This window comes from Haplochromis burtoni, unplaced genomic scaffold (assembly GCF_018398535.1).
Source record: "Haplochromis burtoni strain Fernald_Lab_line unplaced genomic scaffold, NCSU_Asbu1 Contig_39, whole genome shotgun sequence".
Lineage (NCBI taxonomy): Eukaryota > Metazoa > Chordata > Actinopteri > Cichliformes > Cichlidae > Haplochromis > Haplochromis burtoni.
This window is the reverse complement of record NW_024582400.1, coordinates 1,089,871-1,115,905: the sequence shown is the minus strand read 5'-3', so window position 1 is coordinate 1,115,905 and position 26,035 is coordinate 1,089,871. Positions and strand designations below refer to the sequence as shown.

General features: G+C 40.0%; 2 protein-coding genes across 4 annotated transcripts in view; both read left to right on the top strand.

Annotated features, from left to right (window-relative positions):
* ahr2 (aryl hydrocarbon receptor 2) overlaps window positions 1-20,762 on the top strand; it is a 104,461-nt gene extending 83,699 nt beyond the window's left edge. Inside the window, exons 3-11 of the mRNA XM_005919926.2 lie at window positions 5,252-5,439; window positions 5,520-5,609; window positions 11,511-11,625; window positions 11,828-11,967; window positions 12,068-12,270; window positions 12,362-12,471; window positions 12,637-12,778; window positions 14,200-15,745; window positions 17,427-20,762. Coding sequence (XP_005919988.1) covers window positions 5,252-5,439; window positions 5,520-5,609; window positions 11,511-11,625; window positions 11,828-11,967; window positions 12,068-12,270; window positions 12,362-12,471; window positions 12,637-12,778; window positions 14,200-15,745; window positions 17,427-17,513 — 2,621 coding nt within the window. The 3' untranslated portion in view covers window positions 17,514-20,762. The remainder of the gene's footprint in view (window positions 1-5,251; window positions 5,440-5,519; window positions 5,610-11,510; window positions 11,626-11,827; window positions 11,968-12,067; window positions 12,271-12,361; window positions 12,472-12,636; window positions 12,779-14,199; window positions 15,746-17,426) is intronic.
* An 868-nt stretch (window positions 20,763-21,630) lies between these two features.
* The window catches only part of ahr1b (aryl hydrocarbon receptor 1b), a 55,893-nt gene continuing 51,488 nt past the window's right edge, over window positions 21,631-26,035 (top strand). For 2 of the 3 annotated variants that reach the window (XM_005919925.3, XM_005919921.3), the window contains exons 1-2: window positions 21,631-22,332; window positions 24,029-24,216. In XM_005919925.3, the coding sequence (XP_005919987.1) occupies window positions 22,292-22,332; window positions 24,029-24,216 (229 nt within the window). In that variant the 5' untranslated portion in view covers window positions 21,631-22,291. The remainder of the gene's footprint in view (window positions 22,333-24,028; window positions 24,217-26,035) is intronic. The other variant, XM_005919923.2, reaches the window with a different exon arrangement.

Sequence of the window (26,035 nt, the reverse complement as noted above, 5' to 3'; positions counted from 1 at the left end):
GATACATATGCGTACCGAACCGAAAGCACTGTATCGAACGGTTCAATATCGATACGAATATCGTTGCACCCCTAATAGATAGATAGATAGATAGATAGATAGATAGATAGATAGATAGATAGATAGATTCGCTGTCAAAATAAAAGACCCGCAACAGATAAGAAGTTGCAACGCGCGTTTGCATACATATAAAAGACACTGGTTTTGTCTGCTAGAGTGGGATTTTCACGGCATATTCTGCACCACATCTCTGTGCGTTCATCATTTGTTTGAAGCCAGCTCACGTTCTGCAACCACTTTTCCGAGAATATGCGCTTCTTTTGTGGTTCGGACTCCTTCTGATATTTCTTTGGAGGTGGAGGAACACCAAAGTAATTGCTTAAAGGAGCTTCTTCGACATCTTTAAGAGTTCTAAACAAATGTCTGTCCTCCTCCAGAAAATTTTATGTACGCAAACGCGCCTTTGCATCTTCTTATCTGGTGCGCGTCTTTTATTTTGACAGCAAATGCGCACCTGCGGACCACTTATGTGCACCCCTGCATATATACATATACATATATATATATATTAGTGCTGTCAGCGTTAATCTCATTTTCGTTAATCTCATTAAAATGAGATTAACGCCATAACCGCATTAACACGGCAAATCTCTGTCAACGAGTTAGCGCGGTTAGCACGTTAGTGCGGTTAGCTTGTTAACGCGTTGACGCATTGATATATATTCCCTGCTCCCTGCTGACAAATAAGCTACTTTGGCTACAATAATCCTGTAGCCACAGACTGTAGATGAGGCTTGTGTGGTGTCTGGTGATCGACTGGGTTTTGCTCATTTCAGTTGATTCCCTGAGACAAATGACTTCACAGTCATTTTACAGAGCTGTGGTTTCTTTGCATTTTTCCAGTGTCTCTTTTTGTCTCTGTTTTTACTTCTTGTCTTATTTTGTTAGTTGGCTTTCTGTGGCACCTTTTGTTGTGTTACTTCCTGTCTTTGTCTTTTCCCCCTCCTTAGAAGCTCTATGCATTTTTATAATCCCTGTTTGTCACCAAGCACTCCCCATACTTCCCAACACATTTTGATTCCTGATTTGAATCTTTTTGTTGTTGACTTTAGCTTCTGCGATTGTGTGGCAAACACTTTTTGGAGAGATCTTACGTTTTTAAATCTCCTATCAGTGTAGTGATGTTATGCAAGCGTACAATGCAGTTATTTAAAAGAATTCCATGTTAAACATCAAATGGGTACATGAAATGTGGCATTAAAAATGAAGGAAAAATAATCTATTCTTTATTAAGCCTATGTAACCAAAATATCAAAAACAAATGGAAGAACTTATTTTCTCTTCTTCTTTAAAATAAAATACTGGTGAAATATCTTTGGTGATGGGAACTGATGATGAGATATAGCAGACAACGTCAAATTGGACTCCTGGGAATGTGGCTAATCAGCATTTTTTCACTGCTGAATGACTGAAATCAGCCATGTCAGAAGTTCTTGTACAGTTTTTATTAGCATTACCTATAGCTGTCAACAACTGCCCTCATAGAGTTGCTAAATACCCCAACCTAAATGCCTATGGTTGTGCTGGGACGCTTCCCTGTGGGAATCTAAACCCATTAAGCAGGTAAATATTTCCTAGCTCGATAAACACAGTCAAAATAAAATCATGTCTGTACATAACTCCTCAGACTGATCCTGTAAATGCTGCTGTAGGCCTGCGAGAAAAAAGGATTCAGTATTCAAATTCATGACTTGCGAGAAGGCGTGAAATCGATTGGTGCTGTTATGTTTTCCCATAAATCATGTTAAATGCTGTGCAAAGCGTGCTGTGGGAGCAGTAAAACATTTGGCATGGTACCGGGGGGAAAACTTCCTGAGATGGGGGAGAAAGCAAAGAAGCATGGGATTAAAAATGAGTCTGTTATTGAAGTATGCATGTTGACACACCCACAGTGCTCGATGGGAACTTACTAAAAGAAGCCAATATGCTACCCACAGGTAAACAGTAATCATCTTTGAGCTGAGCTTTAAGCTTCATCCTGCATTTCATCATGCTATCATATAAAAAAAAAACCCGGAGCATTATAATGCAACTTTTCGTAATGTGGTTTAGCATGTTGTTATTTGTGCTCTGTGGATTTATACAATGAAGCTTTGTATGGTGAAAATCACACAGAATCAAATGGTCACTGTAAATTTTCCATGAACAGTCTCCAGACTGTTAACTTAGAGATCCTTTTGTTGTTATTTAGAGTCCAGCGATTATCTTATTGTTGTTTGTGCATTTGTTAGTACAGTTGCTTATATAATCTTGTGCTATGTATGAGCAGGTTTGGGCGTGAATTTTGCTGTTAATGTTTGCTTCTTCACCAAAGGTGGTATTTAAATTAAAATCAATGTCATGCTGTATCGTATCTTAACTTATTGTATTGTAAAATATCGTATGATATCACTGTATCATCCAGTATTGTGTCATTATCCTGTTTTCTCTTACCGTGTCAAGATGACTTACCCTTTTATAGCTTATCGTATTTTACGATATCATATCTCACATATCGTACAATATTCTGTCATAATGTATCATGACGTAGCTTGACATATGCGTTATCCACTTGTAGTGACTTTCACATATAAACTCTTTTTGATGTCATTTTTATAGTTTTTTAAATTAATTACTTTTGTCCCAATTAAATAATACCATATCAGAGCTTGGAAGCACCCCAGCATTTTGTACATTCCAGTGTTAAGTCCATGCAGTACCATTAATTACAACATTTAAAGAAGAAACTGATTTATATCTTTTACCAAGCTAAAGATGTAGCCGTCTCTGCAGGGTGTTTCTTTGGCTTTTTGGTGTATTTTAATATTTGTACCAAGCGTTCCATACCTCAGATTATTATGTGTACCAGATCGTTTGTGTGGTCAAGAATGTGTCTTTTGATATAAACTCTGAAATGTAATGCTGCCTCTCTCTCTCAGGAAACTCACGCACTGACGCTGATGTGCCCAGTTTAGCCCACACTGGTACATTTCCTTTCCGTGTGCTTTAGTGTGTTTAACCAACCCATCTGGTTTGCTTTTCCTCCGGCATGTTCCTGTCTTTGTACCAGGCAAATATCAGATTATCTGGCTCTGGTGGTATTTTTATGGCTCCAAGCAAACTGAAGTCTTTCCCTTGGAAGATCCTGGTAGTTGGGAAAATGTTCCTGATATTCTCCGTGCTTGTTTTATTTAACCACATATTTGACTTTAAAGCAACTTAAACCAAACAGAGCATATCAAAACTGAATTATTTAACTTTGTGTCAAAAATTCAATAAAAGATCATCGAGTCGTTCGAATTCTGGCTTGAGTGCTCAAATCTGGTACTTTTGTTGCTTTTTCTGGCCATAGAGCATCACTAATATACCTGTACGTGTTACAGTGAGTTGATAAATTAGGGAGCTGTGTGTCTCCAATGACTATAATTAGAGATATTCACTCTCTATGACATCATTAAGATCCAAGAGTAGAAAAAACCCACCTCTTAAGGACTTCTTGTACTTAAACTGACTTTATTATTCAAAACTTTTCCCATGTTTAATCCACATTGGAGTTGCATTTTTTCCACAGCCTCTAGTTTTGTGCCTTTAATCATTTAGAAGACTTTGCTGAAGGCCCCATTTCAGAGCAAAGTTTGAGCTTGTCAAACATAATCATTGCAGGGAAGAGTTTCTTTCCTAAAAAAGCTCTGTGTGATTTTTGTTTTCAGGCAGTTACAATCCGAGGGTTTTTATCCAGTATCTCTAAATTATACACGAAATGCCTTTATGATTGTTTTGTTGGAGAAGAGGCTGCAACGCAACTCCTCTCGTGCTCTTAGAAAACCAGATCGATCCAAGCCTCTCCGGCAGCTCCCAGGGCCTCCGTCAACCACTTCACATGAGCTCTGTCGTCCAAAATGGCTGCCTCCCCGCTGCGTTTGGTCCATGGGGGGAAACGCCGAGGCCAACGGGTAATTTTGTGGCTCCGTCTGTTATCCTCATTCAGCCTGGACTTTTAACAAGGACGGGGGCTGAGCAAGCCTCCAGGAATTGAATTTCAAAACCCAGCGCTTGGGCTGGGACAGAAGCATTGCCAGTACTCTAAACCAGCAGTCTGCACAGAGTGAAGGCCGCCACTATTATTTTCTGGATTAATCGACTCATTTTTCATCTTTAAATCTGTTTCCCCTCCCCCTAAAACCAAAACAATTTCAATTTGCTATATAAAACTTGAAGAATAACAACAAATCAAGAAGCTGAACCTGTGAGATATTAGTAATTTTTGATGTTTAGAGTAGACATGTTGGAGCTAAGGATGTTTTTATAGTTTCAAGATTGAGTATTTTGGAGTTTTAAAGGCGTTCCAATGCTTGATTCTGTCAAATCACTGTGCTTTTTTAGTGTTGCTCTATATAAAAGCAAATTTGCACAGACCTTTTATGCCCTGTGAGAAAAAAAAAAACACAAGAGCATCCTAAAAAAAACTTTACAACGAGCTCTACAAGACAAGGAAAAGCAAAATACTGTGACGGTAAAAGACCAAGGCCGAAGAAAAGAAAAAATATCCAGAAGTGTAAAATGCATCTCTCAATATCAGTGCGAGACAAACAGTAAAAACCAACAAACCAACCGAGTGTAGTAAAAACACTCCAGACTCCTTCAGTCCTTCTTTCGCCCTTTAAGACCGGCTTCCATCTTCGAAAACCACCTGCTTCCTCCCTGAGGGGCTGTGCTAAGCTGCTTTGGGGCAGTTATTTTTTTCTCTTGTTTTTCTTTTGGATAAAAGCTGATCGATAAGTGCCAGAAAGGGAAGAGGAAGAGAAGGGAGAGCAGAGTTACGGTGTTGTAAGATGACAGGAAGCAGGAGGCAGCTCCACCCTGATGGAAAGAGACAGTGATGTTCCGCTTTTGGTGTTTTTCTCACTTCATATTTCATCAGAGATTCTTGAGAAATTTGACAGTTTTGTAATAAGACAGCCAGCTGTTTCAAGATGAGGTCAGAGTCATGTTTGCATCACTTTTTATTTGTTTAGCACGTCTCAAACTGCATTCGGTTTGGCCCTGTGGGGTCTTCTGTGTTAAAACAAAATCAAAAGTGGAAAATAAATCCAACAACAAAGAAAAATAGTCTTTTTTTTTTACCCCCCCCAAGCAATCCTCGTTGGTGTTTTAAATGTCATACACGTTTTAAAGCTTCAGCAAATTAACTGTTCATCTTCATCACCTGCAGCCACCATGAAGATGGGCCAGAACAACTCCAGCTACTCCAGCGAGCGGAGCATCATGTTTGGAGGAAACAGCGCGAGCTCGGCGCTGCAGCCATCCTCCGCAACCTCCACTGCCCCCTCCTCCTTCACGACTTCCACAGTGACCTCCATCGATGGGGTGAACTTCTCTGAGGGAGACCTGCTGCTTCAGGTAACGCCTTTCACGTGCTTGTGGCTTATTTCAGACATTCTGATAGAACGAAGATGGTAAAGCTTGTTTTCGATCTCCAGGCGTTGAGCGGCTTCGTGTTGGTGGTGACAGCTGAAGGCTACGTCTTCTACACGTCCCCCACCATTCAGGACTTCCTCGGCTTCCATCAGGTATAAGAGAAACATTATGATCAGTACTTCAGATCCTTGCACCACATAAAAAGTGGGATAAAAATGTCAAAAATGTTCATTGTTATAGTAATATTTGATTTTTTTTTTGCATGTGAAAAGTGGTAGGATCTATCATGAAGAATTCAAATTATTTCCACCTAGCAGCATTGGAAGAAAAAAGCTTTGAAACAGTCTGAAAAGTGGCAGCAAACCAACAAAACGACCGTTTGGACTAATCTAGCTTGAAATTTTACCTTCAATGACCCATCATCCAAGAATTCAGGTGGAAAAAACACATGATGAACAGATGGTCAGTAACAGTTTAGTAACATAAAACTGTTTATACACAGAGCTCCTCATCAGGAAGTCAAGAATAGAAATCATAGCAGAAGAAAATAGATACCAAGTAAGAACTCCTTTAACCCTCTCAACCCTATCCCTACCCAACGCTGTATGTTGTTGCTGTTCCCTCATTGCCAAAATTTAACAACAACAAACACAAATTTCATGTTCCGATTGCCTAAGATTAGGTTTGGCATCAACCTCAAAGGTTTAATAAACATCTTTAAAAACTCATGCACACAATAATGCTAAGAATTTTTAATTACATGGAATTCTTGCAGTAGATTTTTCACTAGATCGCTCACAATGGCGTCTAATCTGTTTTTTTATTTGAGTAATAACCTGAAATTTTATGTTTGGATAAACTTCCAGCAACCTTTTTGTCATTTATGGTCCAGTTTCTGATCATCTCGTCAGGCAACACTCAAAATCACAGAACAAAGGAAAAATCAAATATGTTTAATAATTAATCCCCAGCGAAGAAACCATCAACAACAACCAAGCTGCAGCTGGAGAAGCTGTGTAGTCTTGCTTGCTTGAGGCTGGTGGCTGATAAAGGGGAGATCATAGGTACTGTTGTATGACAAACCAAGAAATAAACACGGGCTTTGTTTATTCAAAGAATCGAAGCTAAAATGTGTGTAACTTCAACCAGGAGAGTAAGAAAGGAGCTAACAGGAAGTGGTAGTCTCTCCTATGCCAACCCTGGGCATGCCTCTGTGCACACTTGAGGTGTAGGCAGTTAGCATGCACAGCCCAAACATTCTTAAATCAATACCACAAAGCCAGTAATGATTGCCAAGAGTATAACGCTGATGTGCCAAGCTAAAATCAAACCGTAGCCCAGGGGTGTCTCGCTCATTTTAGCAGCCTGGGGCACATACGCTCCAATTTGGTCTCAGCTGGCCTCAACCTGTGTAACCCTTCACTGTGCAGGTTTGATTTATTTTTACAAGACAAACATGGGAAAAAAAATCAAGCTTTAGAATAAAAAGCTGCACTTTTAAAACTTTAAAGAGACTTTATTTTGAGTTTATTTTGAAATTAAATCTTATTCTAGCAAGAAGAACAAATACATTTGTATTAATGTCTTGATGAATTGATTCTCATCCAGGTAATGAAATCCCAGAAAGGGATATTTGAATTAAATAACAAGTGATATCGAGATGCTCAGGATTGTCCAGTTGTTCTAGTCGTCTCTGTTGAAAGTGTAACTTTTAAACGTTGCCACCTATGTGTTGTTTGCTCGTCCAGCAACAGTTAGTTTAGTGATTACTTAATGGGTCGTTACCTATACAGTGCTCAAGATCAAGGACCTATTTGTCATTTTACAGGCACATTTCCCTTTTCACAAGAATTACCGTTCCTTCCAAAGTATTTCAGTGAAATGAGATCAAATCATCCTTAATATGACAGTTTGCAAGTCTCCTTGGGATTCTCATTGTACTTAAACTGGTCCACCCGAGACCCAAGGAAAAACAGTATCTTTCAATGGGCTGGGGCTCAGGAGGATATAGCCAACCAGTAACCTGTGAACTGCGACTGATTCTGATTCTGAAATTGAAGGTTTTTTTAAACGACCTAAAGGCCTGACAGTGAGGCTATGCCTTTGCACATAACTTGTCTTTGTATTTTAGAGTAAGGATGTACTAAATCCGAAGGCGGGCCGTGTTTTTCCTTTTATGGAGCAACAATGGTCAGTTTCCAGAAATTATCAAATCAGCTGGTAAAAAGAGAAGCCTGCATGCAGAAATAAGTTTTTACTGCACAAGAACCTGTTTCCACTTCAGTGACCTCCTGAACTCTGATGTTCCTCTTAAAAACCTCCTTTAACAGTACACCGCCGCATTTTTTCAGCCTTTCATCTAACAAGCAGTGGGTTTCAGTTCACATTTGTTGTCCATGAAAGTCAGGTCACACAGATTTCAATCTATTGCCTTCTTTTTTTCCTCACAAACACGGACTGCTTGTAAATCTTTTGACTTTTAATAGCTGATCAAAAACACAAAAAAAACCTAACAAGGAGTATTTGACTTAGAATTCAAAATCAATCAGGGACTCACATTTAGAGATGTTGAAATGTTTCACTTCTACATGACCAAGTGATGTAACAGGATCAAAAATAGTATTTTTCCAATTTTCAAAGTAAATCAAACAATTTTGCATTTTGTTCACAGTCACTTGTGATGCTTTGACTTGAATAAATACCTGCAGCCCCACATGGCATGCATGGATTGGTCCAATTCAGTATCAGGACCAGCCAGGGTCTGGCTGTGAATCATGTTTTCTGCTGTTCTTCTACACGTCCTGCAGTTCAGTCGTTGACACAGATCTTAGGCGTAGCGTATACGTTGGACTCGGTTAAATCCTTTTGAATCCATTCAAAGATTACAGCTACTTCAACCTCCATGATCCCACACAGCCTTGACCAGTTTATAATAGATGACTCCACCTTCATAAGTCGGTCTCAAGTCAGTCTTTTTCTCATTTTGACATTTAGGTTGTTTTTGTACTTTGCTTGTTCAGCGAGTGAAATTCAGTTGTGTTAACATCAGCAGCAGCCAGTAAAGACATATTACTGGTGGGTACACCACACTTCTTTAAATAAAGCAGGAGAAATCATGCACTCCACCTAAGATTTGGCCATAAAATCCAGTGACAAGGCTTCAGTGAGTCTTTTTCTCACCTATAGGTTCCGATTAAATAAAAACATTTACCATTATACGTTTTTTGTCTTTGCTCATATAGATAGTGCGTTTCAATCACACAAACGCTTAATCTAAATTGGGATTTTGGAGAAACCCACAGCTGGTTGTGATTCAGATTCTTTCCTTTGACTTTAATAAATACCTGCAGCTCAATCAAGGTCTCCAGGTTGTAATGTTTTGTGCTCCTTTTCTGCACACCCTACAGGTCAGCTGATATATATGGATTTCATGAGTCTAAAGTGGACTTTTTTTGTAATGAAGCAGCTTTTGTCTGACTAAACCCTGTACTCCACCTAAGCTCTCAGATTTAGAACGGCTCAGGACGGTCAGGCAGGGTATAGTTAGTTAATGTGTGTAAACTGGCCCTATGGTTACCAAGCCTTAGAAACAAGCCACGACTCAGCAGTAGGGACATGACATTGTTGTAGTTAGACAAACAGCACTACAGGTTTTTACCCGACTTGTTTCAGTACATCCTAAAAGTTACATCAGAAGCATTAACATTTAAAATGTGACTTTTCAAAAAATAAAAAAGCTGCTTCATCACTTCATAAGAAAGATTTATTTTTTAAAGTTTCGGTATTTCGAATGACTAAGTAGTGGAGTTGTGTGGGACTGATGTGTCTGCGTTTGTTTCTGTGAGTATGCGTGCGTGCATGACAAATGCTTTGTGAGCGGTGAACTCTTGACTTATAAACAAATCCGTTTGAACCGGGGTTAAAGATGTAGTCTGTAGTCTGGGAAGAAAAAGCACAAGCAAAAGAAAAAAAAACCCTAAAAAAATGTTGCCCGGAGAGAGTGCACGTGGTAAACAGCCCTCACACACACACACACATTTGAACACTCGCTCACATGCATAACATGGTCTGAAGTGGGGCTGCAGATCAGGGCAGGAAACGTTTTGTTTTGGAGGCTGCAGTGACTTTTAAAGCCCCAACTCACCAGCTGCTTCAACTGTTTATGACTTTATAAAGTGTATTTATAGAGCAGCTCTGAGCACAGTCATGGAGGAGACAAAAGAGGAAACAGACGTGAAGAAAACGTGGAGATTACTGTAAAAATCAAGGGCCTGAGTATTTCTCTAGAAAAAGCCACAAATCCTCACTTTAGGACTGCTTTGTGCGCAGCGAATCCTCATGAGAAGTTCGAGGCCATTTTTCAGCGTCGCTCACAAAGGAGGGTTTTGTGTTGGGCTTTGTTTGCTGAGGTGTGGCTCTCTCAGCACCTTGCTCCTTTAGCAACAACAACAGCGCCTCTGTTTCCAGCCCCGTCCATCAGCTCTGACTGCTGGGAGCATTATTCGCTCCATGTGTGTTTACACCTGCATCATCGCTCTTGAACGCACCTCGGCAGGACAAACACTGGAAAGGTGGGAAGGCGTAGGACCGAGTCTGTGGAACCATTATTTAATATTTGTCGTTCTCAGAAAGAAAGTGACGTCCTTTACACCTTTTGTTAGTGCAGTTTGTGAGCCTGATGCTCACGAAAACCAGGATGGAGGTCAACATTGTTTACGTTTACTCAAAAAGCTTTAAAATAAAGGCAAGCCCACCTCTGCTTTCTGTCTCACAGTAGCCACAATGGTAATGTAATAAGTCACACTGTACAAAAAGTACAGCATTTGTTTAGTTATGGGAATAAAATGTCAATATCATTATATATAAATTCAAATCAGGTGTATGCATTTAATTTAAAAAGGTTTTAACAAGTTTCAAACTAGCTTTGGGTGTATTTAGTCAGATAAACATGCAAACACATTTACACAGAAGAAGGGTCTAAATTTCCTCCACACTACTGGAGGTACTTTTACGATCTTTTCATAAGTTAATTTTAATGTTATTGTGGTTTTGCATCGCTTGTTATTTCACACCTTTATTTGAGACATGTGAGGGTCATTTTCCTGTGTTGTGTTAACAAAACGGGGTTGGGGACTTTTTTTTTTTTAGGTAACTTTAACTTATGATAACTTCATTCTATGGGAGAAATATTTTCAGTCAAATGTAAATATGTACTGTGCAAAAATATTGCACCACCCTTCGTTTCTTTCTGTTTTGCTTCCAAGGAGCCAGACTGTTTTTTAAGGTGGCCTTGAGCAATAGTTTATTCAGACTTCCTGAAAGCAGAAGTCAGAACAAAAGGCAAAAAACATCCAAATGAAATTCCATCAAGAAGCCTGGAGAACTATTCCTGAAGACTTAAAGAAATTAAGAGTTTTTGATTACCTTTCTGGTGTTTTTTTCCATGGTGATTTTCCCTGCGTTGCATTTGCAATTTAACATATCATAATATTACAGTTTTTGGGGGTTTTTTTTACAATTTTTTGTTTGTTGTTTAATGAGAGAACAGAAAAACATAAAAATGAACATAAATTCATGCAAAAGAGATAAACAGTTAAAAGACACAAACCAACTACAAAACCAACCAAAGAAGAAGAAAAGAGACTGCAAAGAGATAAAGAAGTAGTAAAACTGTTCTCACAGTGATGTGAAATCATAAAGGAAAATGGGTGAAACTAGTAAAGAAGACACAAAGCAACTACAAAAATATCATGAAGCGATGTAAAGTGAGTGGAAAAAATAAACAAAACAAACAAAGTGAAAAAATCAAAGACATAAAAGCACTGTAGGAAAACTAGATGGAACAAGCAAAGGAGAAATAGGACATTGGACCAAGAAGAAAGATGATGGATTGTAAGTGCAATTGATAAAATGAAGAAATAAGCTTAACTGAAAATATTTTAAAAGGTTAAAAAAGACAAAGCGCTAGACGTGAAGAGCAACCGCTTGTGTCAGAGGAAAGTTTTGAGGTTGATTCGTGTCGTTAAAAATATGTTTCTGCTTCCTGCTTCCAGTCGGACGTCGTCCATCAGAGCGTGTTTGAGCTGATCCACACAGACGACCGAGCTTTCTTCAGACAGCAGCTCCACTTCTCTCTCAACCCAAACACAGAGGGCGCCGACGGCCCCAGTAAGTCTGCCCACACTGCACAGTGATCACACCTGTCCAGGTGACCTGCAGAGGAGGAGCCAGAAACATGGTCACGTCTCTTTGCTGCTGCAGTCTACATTTTCCAGTGTGATTTTGTGTATCTGCGGTGCTCGTTTTAATTCTTTTGCATCGTATTGCTTCATGTAATAATCTAAAGATGAATGTTTCCTCATCGCTCCAGGTGACCAGAGCAACCCTGAGATCAGCAGAAACATAGTGAGCTACGACCCGCATGCCGTCCCTCCAGAGAACTCGTCCTTCCTGGAGAGGAACTTCTGCTGCCGCCTGCGCTGCCTACTGGACAACTCGTCTGGCTTCCTGGTAAACACACACACCAACACGCCTCACTGCACCGGGATCCACAAGATGTTCCTGGCCTAAAGGGAGGTCTTTATTCTTAACACTGTGTGCTTGTCTTTAGGCTTTGAACTTCCACGGCCGCCTCAAGTTTCTCCACAATCAGAACCACGTGTCGGAGGATGGGTCACTGGTTCCTCCGCAGCTTGCTCTGTTTGCCATCGCAACGCCGATGCAGCAGCCGTCCATCCTGGAGATCCGCACCAAGACTCTCATGTTCCAGACCAAACACAAGATGGACTTCACACCCATAGGCGTCGACGCAAGGTAAGGCACAGAGAGCTGTTTGAATCTCTCACTGAACGTCTGAATGAAGCTGTGGCGCTCAAGTGAAGTCTGGCGTGTGTTTCGTCCACAGAGCGAAGCTGGTTCTGGGCTACTCCGAGATAGAGATCAGTAGGAAAGGCTCGGGCTACAACTTTATCCATGCTGCCGACATGTTGTACTGCGCAGAAAACCATGTCAGAAGTAAGTCGGAAGCTCTGCTCGGTTTACAAAAGGCGAAAAATGCCAAAATAGGCACGGCCGGTTTTAAATTCTGTGTGCATCACTTGGGTTCCATAACTCAAGAAATCTGTTGCTATCTGCCAGCTGCTGTGCAGCAAAATCTAAAAATGACACGTCTTCTTGCAGTGATGAAAACCGGAGAGAGTGGCATAACCATCTTCAGGCTGCTGACCAAGGCCGGCCGGTGGGTCTGGGTCCAGGCTAACGCCCGGCTCATCATAAAAAACGGGAAACCCGAGTTCATCGTGGCCCAGCAGAGAGCTTTGACGTAAGTCTGCAGACTTGTTTCCTCCAGCAGGAACATGAAGAAGAATTCATTAAAGCCGCAGTCAGGTGTTTATCTGCTGCTGCTCAATCAGTTTGCTTTGCTTTCTTTCTTTTCTTTTAGTTCACTTTTATTTTTTGGTTCAACTCTTCCTGTTGGTTCCTTTCCCTTGTTCCTTGTTTCCTTTCCTCTCTGCGTTTTTTCACTTCTCGTTTCATCCCCTCATTGTATACTTTATGCTTTCGCTACTTGGTTCCTTTATTGTTTCCTCCCTTTCCTCTGTTTCTGACCTTTTCTCTTTATTTCTTCCCTTTTTCTTGTGTCCTTAATCTTTCCTCCCCTTGTTTTCTTCATCATTTCTTCTCCTCTTCTTGTTCCCTTAGTTATTTGCTCTCTTGTCCTCGTTTCCAACTTTGTTTCCTCTCCTCTTGTTACTTTCCTAATTGCTCCCACTCCTCTCCTCGTTTCCTTTGTTTTTTCCTATATTTTCTTGTTTGTTCTCCTTGTTTACTGTCTTTGCTTCCCTTGCTTCCTGTCATTTAATCTTTTTTCTAGTGTTTGATTTTCTCTTGTTTCATCTCCTTGTTGCGTACTTCATTTTCTCTCCTCTTCTTAACTCTTAAAATGTTTCCACTCCTTTCCTCATTTCCTTTGTTTTTTCTCCCATTTGCTTGTTACTTATCTTTGTTTACATATTTTTTCCTCTCCTTGTTTACTTTGTTTTCTCTTCTCCATTCTTGTATCTACTGTTTGTTTTTTTTCTTGTTTCATCTTGTGGTTTCTTTCATTGTTTCCTTCCCTCTCTTGGTTTTTCCTCTTATTTCCTGTCATTATGTCTTTTTGACTCCTGCTTCCTGTTTTGTTTCTTTTCCTCTTCCTATTTCCTTCACTGCTTCCACTCCTCTCTTCATTCCCTTTCTTTGCTTTTTTTCCTCACATTTCCTTGTTTCTCATCTTTGTTTACATTGTTTGTTTCCTCTCAATATTTCCCGTCCTTCTTTCCTTGTTACCCCTACTCCTCTCTGGTCTCCACTGTTTTTTTTTCTCTTGGTTCATCTTATGGTTTCTTTCATTATTTCCTTTGCTCTTTTTGTTTCCTTTTTTATTTATTTTCCTGTACTTGTTACTTTCATTATTTCCTCTCCTTTGTTTCCTCCCCTCTCATCTGATCTCATTTCCCTGTGTCCTTGGTATGTCATTTCTTCTCTTATTTCCTCTCCATGTATTCCCTTTGTTATCTCTCCTCCTTTCCTTAAATTTTCCTCTCCTCTCCTCAGTTTCTCTTCTTCCCTGAGTCCTTCATGTTTCCTCTCCTTATTTCCTGTGCTGTTTCCTCACTCTCATAAAGACAGAGGTGTTTGGCTCAGTAAATGGAAAGCTTGTTTTGGACCCAGCGGAAAACTCACTCATGTGTTCACCTGCAGAAATGAAGAAGGAGAAGAGCAGCTTCGCCTCAGACGTCTGCAGGTGCCATTTAACTATGCCACCGGAGAGGCGCTGCTGTATGATGTCACCCCCAACATTGAGCCCCGTGACCCGTGCTCCGCCCCCAAGCAGGGGAAGTTTGACAGTGACGCCATCAGTCGCGACTCCTTGCTGGGCTGCATGCTGAATCAGGACCATTCGCTCTATTGCGATCAGAACAGCGCCAACACCCTCAGCAACCTCAACGACATGGTCTTCAAGGATACCAACGCCACACTCAACGTTCCCGGAGACACGGAGCCCAGCCCGGCAGTGGGAAACGTAGTGAAAGCAGAAACCACGGTTCAGGAAATCATGGAGTCCCTGCAGCAGATCTTTGGGGACGGTGAGCTCATCGAAAGCCTGCACGTTGAGCCTGATGAGCTCAAGAGCTGGGAGAGCACGCTGTTGCAGATGAGCTGCCACGGTGGGTTCGGCGACGACCTCAGCGATATTCTCAACAATGACATCCTGTGTTACGTGGAGGAGCAGCTGCAGAAGGATGTCGGACTCAACCTGCCGCAACAGATTGACGGCATCCCAGCCTGCCTCTCTGGTTTGGACCCACTTCAAAACCAGGATCCAGATCAAGGCGGGGAGCTGGACTTTGACTGGGCTCTCGACACACAGACCCAGCTGATACCCAACGGAGTGCAGATGACAGCGGTCCAGGAGACGATGAAACTGAGCCACATGGACTTTCCTCAGCCTAATTCTTCTGGTCCCAATGGACTGACCTTTAACAACGTCCTGCCAAACAGCTTTCCTCAAACACAAAGTCAGCTAAAGGCCAGCAGCATTGACAACAACCTCGGAGCGTTCCCGCTCAGGCAGGCTTCAACCAACCCAGTGCTTCTTCAAATGATCCCAGCCAACCAAACATTTGGCCTCCAGGACCAAAACAAGGAAGGACAGTTAAATAATGTCTTTACCTTCCAGGGCACCAAGTGCAGCAAATCAGTGACACACCAAGCAGACAGCTGTGGAGAAACATTTGCCTCCAATATTTCAAACAAGGCTGTTTTCTCTTCATCACTCAGCTGCATGCAGAGCCACTTTCCTGTACAGCCCCCAAACGGCAACAGTCAGAGGCAGGCGTGGCCTCAGCAGCTGATCACGGGTCAGCAGATGGGCTCTTTCCAGAGGAACCCCACAGACATCGGCTCTCTCAACAAGTTCATGACTCCAGAGACTTCTAATCCACTTCCTGTTCAGCAGCTCTTGGAGCGGTCGCCGGCTTCTACAAGCTGTATGTACAGAAATGCCGCCCCAGGACTGCCTGTGAACGGCGTGCACCACAGTCAGCCGAGGTTGAACCCGGCCCCCAGTCAGATTCCCTCCAATCCCTCCTGCTTTTACCAGGTCGGAGGAAGAGCCATATCAGGAATGGCTTCGATCCCAGATTTGGATGAGGCCTCACTGTCCTGCCAGATGCCCACTGGTCTGAAACCGAACGACCTGCTGGGGCAGCAGAAGCAATATCTGAACTTCAGTGAGCAGACGCAGGTAAAGAGCCAGTTCAGCAACATTAATCTTTGTAGAGATGTGAAGTTGAATGGTTTGAGGTTTTAATACAGACACTGATGCCGATATTTGGTTATTAATCTGGCAGTATCTTTTTTATCTTTTAGACACACGAAACACAAACAGACTTCCCTAACATTTGTTGTGGGGCATTATTTCTGAGTCCTTACTAAGATAATAATTCAGTTTAAATCCAATTTAATTCAATTTTATTTATATAGCACCAAATCACATCAACATCATCACTCAGTTGAAGGGTGTTTCTCCCGTCTCTTCTTTAGTCTGCATTTAAAAATGTCAATTATCAGTGGTTATAAATGCTGTGTATCTACAAACAGCTAATATCAGCCGATATATCGGCACCACTGAAATATCGGTCAGGCTCTAGTAAATGAATTTGGATCATAGATGCTGTCAGATTGTGTTCAGACGCATTTCCATTTTAAATTAAGTGCAAATGTAAACAAATCCTAACATCAGAAGATTGTACTGTGAAGGAGGACTTGGAACTTTGACAGCTAGTGTTTGGTTTATCTCTGCGTTTTCAGGGTTATGAAGGGGGTTGAGTTCCAGTTAACATGTGCCACCTACTAATCAGTCAACAGATGTGCAGTTCATAGTTGTTTACTGGTGGATCTCATGGCGCGTCCACACCAAGTTCTACCTCATGATACTCGTGTACATGAAGACCTGTAAATATTCACCCCTGGCAACCGACTGATAAGGACATTATAGATCATATTTTTGCAGTTTACCGTGAAGTCATATCGGTCAGCTCACTTTGCTCCAAATAAAACTTGAAGCATTTAGCTCCAGGAGCCCTCACACAGTGTCAGTGAGCTTAGGCTTCAGGTCTGATTGCCGGTGGTCTCGGGCGAATGTCAGCTGATGGATTTTTGTGAGTCAGAAGTTGAATTATTTTAACTCACGTGAATGTGGTTTCGCCGCTGTTCACATCACCTGGTGTTAGTTTGTGTCAGTTTGTCTTTATCACAAACTCATCGTATGTAATTGCAGCACGAGATGACCTTTCAAACTGTTTTTTAACAACTTAGCCAGTCCCAGCTGTCACAGGGCAGGAGGTGAGGGGCACCAGCTCAGAAAGACACACACAGCTGTTCACACTCATGTTCACACTTACGACCAATTTAAAGTCATCACTTAACTCAGCAAGCACGTCTTTGTGGTGTGTTTCTCAACACAGGGGCAACTACAGTAACACTTTCTGGTAAAACACTGCCCCCTCGTGGGGAAAACTTTGCAGCCTCTAATTACAATGTCCTATATACTTTTCTCCTTTAGAATCTATAACTGTTGTCTTATGTGATGTATTTTTATACACATGACTTTGGTGTATCTGCTATAGCTTATAATTGCTCACAGAGGGGTCGATCAGATGTGTTCTTGACACAGCTAGAAATTTAATGTCAGTGTTTTTCATCCGCATACAGTGGCACTCCAAGTCCTTTCATGTCTGGGTGATTTTGGTCTAGAAACAGTTGTTTTTTTATGTTTAAAAAACTAAATTCAGCTGAATTTTAAACATGAAAGTCCACTATTAGTCGAACTGTTGGATCAGTTAGTGTTGGTAGGTTGTATTTGCATCCTTTCTGTGGTGTCTGAAGAAATTAGTCCTTCTAACTTGTCGTTTGTCGCCACACAGATGAACAACCGTCCAGTTGTCGGGAACGGAGTTTTCCCCTTCCCTTCGCTGCCCAATGGGAACATGTGCTACTCAGAGAACAAATAGGAATCAGTCGCTGTGACTTCTGGACGGCAGAGGATCTCAACTTGAACTGAAAGGAAAAGACTGAAGAATAAGAAAGTGCCAGAAAATGGACGAGAAGACAATCAAAGACACCCCTCCCTCCCTCCCTCCCTCTTTTTATTTGTTTTCTTTTCTTTCTCTTATGACGAAACAGTGATGAAAGCTGTTAGAGTTCATGTTTGGTTCAGGGTGGCTCAACAGGACGAAAAATCAGGATAAAAGCTTGGATTCCTCTTTCGGATGTGGTTGGATTGTACCAATGCAAAGCGACTGCTTGGCGAGAATATTTGGATGTATGGGAACCAAAATGAGTCCAGTCTGACTTGAGTTGATCCCTCTGATGGAAACAAGTTAAAGGGCGCTGCTTTTTATCAGAGGTAGGTGAAGCTGACATGACCAACCAATCAGACCGCAGCCACCAAAACCCAGTTAACCAACTCAAATAGTTTTAATATATTTGAAATGAGTTTTTAAACCAAAAAATGCCCCAAATTTTGAAAACAGGTTTTCCAACAGCTGGCAGAAACTCAGCAAAAAAAGGAAGGAGGCTCCACCTGGTGGTGCTATCCAGCAATTGCACTTTAAAAACCAATTAATTAAGAGGAAGATCACTATATTAGTAAGGTCATGTATATATTCCGCCACAGATGAGGACTGGCTGGTTGGGTTAGCTTCCCCCTGTTGTAATAAAAAGCAGATGATTTCCCTTCTCCTTTATTTTTTATTCTTTTTAAAAATCCCCTTACTGTGTGGATGGGACGTTTCTGGGTGGGACAGATGGACCTGGAAGTTAAAGGAAACATCACTGAGGCAACCGCCTGTCAATCCTCTGCCGTCTGCAATGTACACAATTTCAACACCTTTGCTAATTTGAATGCTCAGAAGGATAGCATATACCAACTTTTTTTTAAAACATTGCTGTTTTATGTCCCTTTGAACAGGCATCCTGATTCAGTTCATTTCAAGTCTTTACTGTCCCAGTGAGGGAGATTTGCTTTGCAGACAGGGTAGAAAATTATTGTAGTTTAAAAAGAAAAGAAACGCACAACCAGACATCGGCATCATCCTACTAACAGACCATACGTAAGATTTAATTCAGTGAAAACAGCTGCTTGTTGATATATTTTAAGAGCTTTGTCACTGAGCCAGTTTTCTTTCCTTCCTTTTCCTTTTGTGTTGTTGCTTTATTTTTATTGTACCAGGAAAAAAATTGCAGATCGTGCCTTAAACTGACAGGAACTTTAAAGGGACAGTCAGTAGAGATTAATTAGAAGACCAAAGTTGCCCTTGCCTTAACTAAGTCACGCAGGCCCAAATAACCTCCAGCCACTAGTGAGAAGCATGCATTCTCCAAACAAGCGGTGCTCGAGGTTGCAATCAATCACAAAAAACTTCTTTGTGGTTGTTTAGATCGTTACCAGATTGCTGCAGTCACCTATTGTTTCCATGAATGACAACTTTTTTTTACAGTTTCACTACCACTAAAATAGTTTGCAGACAAGTGAGCGTCAACTGCTTCAATCTGCTAGCAACCAACGCACTTGCAAGGAGATTTTCGGCACAAATGATTCACCCAGCAACTGCAAGCAACCATTGTTTGCCTGTGTGACTGAAGCTTTAGCCATTATTTGAGATTTTTTTTTGCACTACTCCTTTAAATTGTTTGACTTGCCAAAGCACAGTGAGAAGTCCGAGACTTACTATTGCTAGACAAAAAACTGAGAACAATTTAGACAACTTTAGTACTTAGTTGTTGTTTTTTAATTATGTCATTTAAAGGTTATATCGAAATGTTTTAATGATAAAATCAAACAAATTAAAATAAAACTTAAACTGAGTCAAAGTTCAGATTTTTTAAAAAACTTTTATTGTTATCTTTTTGTAAATCCAAACAACTAAATCTTAAAAAAAAAAACTGAAGCTGAGGATTTTTTTCAAAACAGGATTTCTTGTTACCCACAACAAACCTCCATCCTTTGTGTCTTTTCTTCTTCTTTTACTCATTTCTTGCTATCGGAGTAACATTGAAACACAGAAGTAAAACACTCAGAGGCAGCTATTGTATATTTTAAATGAGAGAAAAATGGAAAAAAAAAAGAATTCACACTTTATAGTGTCTTTTAAATTGACCTCTTTTTGACTGTCTGTTTAAAACAGTTTAGGAAGCAAAGCAACCTGTTCTGAGCTGTGAATTTTTGTTCACATGACTAAATCAGTGGCATCAAGGTTAGAAACTAGTGCTGTCAGGGTTAATCTCGTTAAAATGGCGTTAACACCATAACCGCATTATCGCGGCAAATCTCCGTTAGCGAGTTAACGCGGATCGCCCCGCATTAGAGCGTTAACACATTAGCGCCGTCCAGCCCCACGCACTACAATACATGTGTGGAACCCCACAAAACAACAGTTGGTCAGAGAATAAGTGAATAACTACACATAATAATGTTAGGAAAATCTCTTGATGTTTCATGTGTCTGAAAGAAAAAAATCTGCCAGTATATCACAATATTGGATTTTTAGATTACCAATATCGGTATTGGTATCGTTCTTCAAAACCCTATATCGCTCAGGCGCTAGTTATCTGAAAGTGTTTTTTAGTTTTGTACAGCTTGCTCTAAAGCACCAGAATTTGACCTCATGCAGCTCCAAGTTTATGCCTGTGTAAACGTCGTTGTGAACTTTTGCAGCAGTTTCACCAAAAGCCATGAAAGCAAAACTAAATATCAGCACTCACGGGTGGAGATGGAGATTCAGTACAGAAATAGTTCTTCACAGCACTTCTGCTTCTCCTCCTCTTCTTTTAATCAGAGCTTTTCTTCATAAAGTATTCTCTAAGTGGAAATATAAATATCTCCTGTTGCTTTATCTACATTATACTGACTTTGTACTTTTACTCTACTTTCATTTTCAATCCGTCGGAGGCCAAGACTCCAAATGCAGTATCTTTGTGTAACTGTATATAAATATATATATCTGTCCTTTTATGCTTTTTTTTCTCCAAAGTATGTATTGTCATATATTGTGTATTTTAATATTGTATTGCCTTAACATGACCCACGCTTATCATTTTTTTGTACATTTTCTGCACATTGCATATGTATGTAACCTCCTGTTATGATGTTTTTTTATTATATCTTGTGGCTTTGCCGTCAATATTTGGCTTTAATTGTGTATGAGTGTTTGACTCTTTACATGCTCACCATATAAATTAAATGTGATCTGATCACACAATTGCTATATTTTATTTTATTTTTTTGTGAAAACAAAGTTTTTCTAAACCTCCTTTAGGAAAATTTGGGATTAAAAATAAAACAGTGGATTGAAATTCATAAATACATATTAATTGATAATTAATAACGAATAAAGTGATTAATAATACAATATAATATAATATTACTGGTTGGGATTGTTGTGATGGTTTCCACAGTGGCCACTAGATGACAGTGTAACTATTTTGGTAAGTTTGACTTTTTCCTTGAAGTTAAACTTTAAGTTGATGATTTCTGCAAATAGGGCTAGAAAATATATTTATAAAAAAATAAATACATACGTAGTTGTATGCTTCATGGACAGATAGATGTTTTGACTGTGATATAAAATTAAAATTGTGACAACAAATGTATTTAAAATTGCTCAAAAAGCTAAAGCTTTTCCAGTATATATGCTAACATGAGGCAATCGACCTTTAATGCAGCAATAGCACAAAATAACTTGCTGGTAAATACATTTTTTTTAAACTTGACATCGTAGAAGCCTAATTTAAGAGTGAATCCTTCTAAAATTGAAGACATTTTTCTGATTTTGAAACATTTAAGATTGCCCTTGAAACACAATTAAAGAACTCATATAGAGTTCGCTGTACAAATCCTTAAGCAAAATAAATTGCAGCTTGCAAGCTTTAAAAAAGTGCTGGTTGGAATTCCGATTAAAACACTGCTATTTTAAATTCAACTGATCGTTATTGTTTTTCTTACAAACAAACAAAACCTTTACTGCAATTTTTAAACATACAAAAAATGTATAAAAATGTATTTAAACAATGTATAATAATAATAATAATAATAATAATAATAATAATAATAATAATAATCCAGAAAAACTTTGTGGTTCATACTTTGTTATATTTTGTAAAACAAAAAAACATAAACAAGGAAATGAATTTTAGCATCAGAAAACAACAACATGTACATTTATGATGTTGAAAAACGTTGTTTTTTACATTTTAAATGAAAACTCGGCGACGTTTTTCTTTTTCTTCTCTTACGTCACCTCTGACCCGAAGCGCGCTCTCGGCTTCAAATCAGTGCCCAGAAAGGTGCCCGGGAAGCGCGCGCCTGTCAGAGAGCAGAGTAGAGAGAGACAGCAAACAGGGAGGAGCGCTTTGAGGACGACAACTGAAATTTATCGACGATTCTTACAGTTTTTTGATGTGTCAGGATGTGAAGCTCAAACTGTTTGTTTTTAATGCTGGATTTGAGCCGCCGGCGGGGCGCCATGGACGGGATAAACCGGTGACGGTACCGTTACTACTTTGACATTCCTCACCGGGAGCCTCGGTGCCTCAGCTTCACTGTGAGTTTATCTATGGCGTCTGTTTCAGCCCTTTGAATTAGCGCTGTAGTTGTCGTTATCACGGCTCTGGCTAACGGTGACGGCCCGGGATGTTGCACATTAGTCGGTGAGAACAGGTGTTGGTGATCCGCGGTTTCTGGACCAGTTTGATGGATTTCCTCCAGCTTCACTGTGAATAAATCAGCGAGATGTATGCCGCGCGGAAAAGAAGAAAACCGGCCCAGAAAGGGTACGTTATATTTGTTATCGTGAACGCCATGTAAGTAGTAATGAAATGGGTCTGTTGTAAGCTTTATTTTTATACACAAATATTATATCATTATTTAAATATGAAATATATATTATATTGGTCGTATTTATTGTAATGTTATGAAGACAGGCACAAAAAAAATCTTTTTTAAATGTTTATTTAAAACACTACAAATTTATAGTGTCACTGGCATGTTACAGATCGATGGATACAAATAAAAAGGCAACAATTGTTTAGTAGTAACCAATATTAGCTTTTGATACTGACAGCAATGTTCCATGTTATTTTTGTTATCATTACTATTATTATTATTATTATTATTATTATTATTATTATTATTATTATTATTTGTAGTAGTAGTAGTAAAAGTGCACTTTTACTAGTGGTGGTCTGTTAACTGCTGTAATAAAAAATGTATTTCTTAGATTATGAGATGACCAGAAAGACTTCCCTTTTTCCTGTATTTGGGAAACTCTTTTTTGCTACAGCAGTTACTATATTAATATTATTGCTAACAGGGGATGGATAATAATAATAATAATAATGTTATTATTTTTATTATTATTAAATAACAATTATAATGGATGGATGAATTACTATGCTGATGCCCAAATAGAGGTGTGGTAATACCCCCGTGTCTTGCCCTAAGATAGCTGGGACAGACTCTCATAGGACACCAGTGCCCGGCTCCCTCGACCCTGAATTACAGAAGCAAAAGAAAATAATATCTGACATATGCCTCTCATCCGGACAGATGTATTGTATTTCACATGTGGCTTTGAGCCCCAAACCAAAACAAAATCAGTGAAAAATGCAGTGAGTGCCATCTGTAGAATTCACAGATGTCCATAAGTGCACAACTATATAGGATTTTGGATTTTTAAGACTGATACCAATACCGATATTTGGCCGTTTAAAATTCTGATATGAAACTTGATATTTTTTTGTCTTTCAAAATCAAAACACAAATAGATTTCTCTTAGTATTTGCTACATGTAGGAATTTATGACTCCTTACTATGATAATGTTAGATGTTAGTTGTTGCAAACAGGGAAGTTGCAGAGCACCCTCTGGTGGACAAACTATGCAACGAAATTCTCGAATCTCTTCTTCGCTTTTTTACTTTTCAGTTATCAGCCGTTATAAATGTTGATACCAATATAGTGTCAAACAACTAATATATATATGATTTTATTTATATATTGGCAATCAGAATTATGCATTGTTGTGCCAAACACATTTTGCTTTTCCAACGTCAGCTCTATAATTTATCTTGTTCAGGGTTTGTCGGTTCATTGCTTCATTTCTCTTCATGTTATTTAAAGTTGTTACATTATATGTGGTATACAGGGACTAGGGTAAGATGTAATAAAAGGACCGAACAAAATAGAAATGTGTAATGTATCACCAACTGCCGCACCTGTAAGAAAAACAAACATACAACACCTGTAACTCAAACATTTGAAAATGCACAGGTATATAAATCAGCAATCTTCTTGTGGGATGTGTGTCTGTGTGTGTGAGAGCGAAAGAGAGAGAGTGTAGAGTGTGTGTGTGTGTCTATGTTACGAAATGTAAAATGAAAAAGAGGGTGGGAAGCCTCAATAATGCTCCCATAAGCCAGAGAGAGACAGAGATGGATCCAGGAAAACTGTAAAAATGTCTTGATTTCCAGAGTCAAACCGCCCCCCATCGAAGGTGCCAAATCCAACCCATCCAAACGCCACCGTGACCGCCTGAACTCGGAGTTGGACCAGCTCGCCAGCCTCTTGCCCTTCCCCGAAGATGTTATATCGAGCCTGGACAAGCTGTCCATCCTGAGGCTCAGCGTCAGCTACCTGCGCACCAAGAGCTTCTTCTCAGGTAGGAAACACTGCACAGGCTCACCTTTAGGAACACTGAGCTTTACTTTTACCCGTTGACCAAGGGCTGTCTTTAAGTTACCTTTGCTCAAGGTGGACTAAACGGCGGAACATGAACACTGTAAAAGCAAGGGGTGTGCATGATTTATAAGTCCAGAAAGTCAGCTGTGAGATTTCTTTGTGGTCCAAGACATCATCTAGTTTAGGCCTAAGTCCTGTTTCCTTCACAACCACCTCTTTTTCCAATTTTATTTGTTCATTTATTTATCGTTTCTATTATATTTTAAGTTCAAGGAAGTCCAAAACCATACTTTTTAAAGAATTCAATCACTGTGTGGTGTTTGTCAGGTTATTGAATAATCATGTTGAATACATGTGCTTACACTTATTATGGTTTTTGCCATAAAAGAGCATCTCTGCTGTAGCTGCCAGTAGCTCCTCACAGGAAGTTGACTGCATCTTTGCAGGGTGAAGTGATCTCGACTTAAAAAAGTACAAAAGATGCATCTTGAACTTGAGATAGATGCAGAAAGAAAGAGAAGGTGGCAAGTGTCAGCTTTGCCCTTTTCCTTCCTCGCCTCCTGAAGTAGCTTTTCACACCTCACAAAGAACCTGCAGACACTGAGGCAGAAAGCATGCAGACAGAGATGGGGCCGAGAGGGTTTTAAGTACACAGAAAGGAGGTCAGAGAGGCGGTCTGCGGGCCAGCAGATGGGAGAGTCAGGAAGGTTTTTACTGTTGTAAGGCAAAGAAATGATTCATCAGATGGAACATCAGTCACTTTAACACAGCTGTTTGTGATGGAGCTGAACCAGATTTTATATAAGTGAGGCTCTGATGCAAGGTAGCTGGGACTAAGTTGGGTGATTACAGTTCCTCCTGTGGCCTCCTCTCTCCTTTGTCCTTCAGTTGCATTTTAGGAATTGAAACCTTCAGTGTGTTGTAGTAAGACTAAGGTCCAGGTCACAGGTAGGAGGACAGAGGAGACGAGGGTTTTTTTTGGGGGGGGGTTCCCATGTAGTTTCCATGTTTTGAGTGCAGACTTTGCTGCTTGCCTTTCTGTCCTCTTTGGGACTCTGTCATTGGTTAAATAAAATCCTGCTTCCTCCATTTCAACCCACACCTTGCCAAACAGTGCAGACTAGATCTGACCAGATGCAATATATACACTCACCAGACACTTTTTTCAGTCCACCTGTTCAGCTACTCGTTAATCAGCCAATCACATGGCAGCAACTTAGTGGATTTAGCAACGTGATCAAGACCACCTGCTGAAGTTCAAACTGAATATCAGAATAATAAAGAAAGGTGATTTAAGCAAATTTTAACATGCTGTTGTTGTTGTTGGTCTGAGTATTTCACAAACTGCTGATGTAGTGGATTTTTCCCACACAACCATCTCTAGAGTGTACAGCGAATGGTGTGAAAAAGAGCCACAGTTCTCTGGTTGAAAATGCCTCGGTGATGTCAGAGGTCAAAGGAGAATGGTCAGACTGCTGTGAGCTGATAGGAAGGAAACTTAATCAACACTTGTCAAAACCAAGGTATACAGAAGAGCATCTCAACAGTAGCAGAAGACCGCATCGGTTGCCACTCGTGTCAGCTAAGAACAGGAAACTGAGGCTACAGTTCACACAGGTTCACCAAAACTGAACAAAACACACGTTGGGTCCCTTAGTACTAGAGCTGGGCGATATGAGATTTTTTCATATCACGATATGTTTTTTTCATCTCAGGCGATAACGATATCTATCACGATATAAGCCAAATAACTATATTTGTAAGATTTAAATGTGCCGTTGCTCACAAGTAAAATGTGA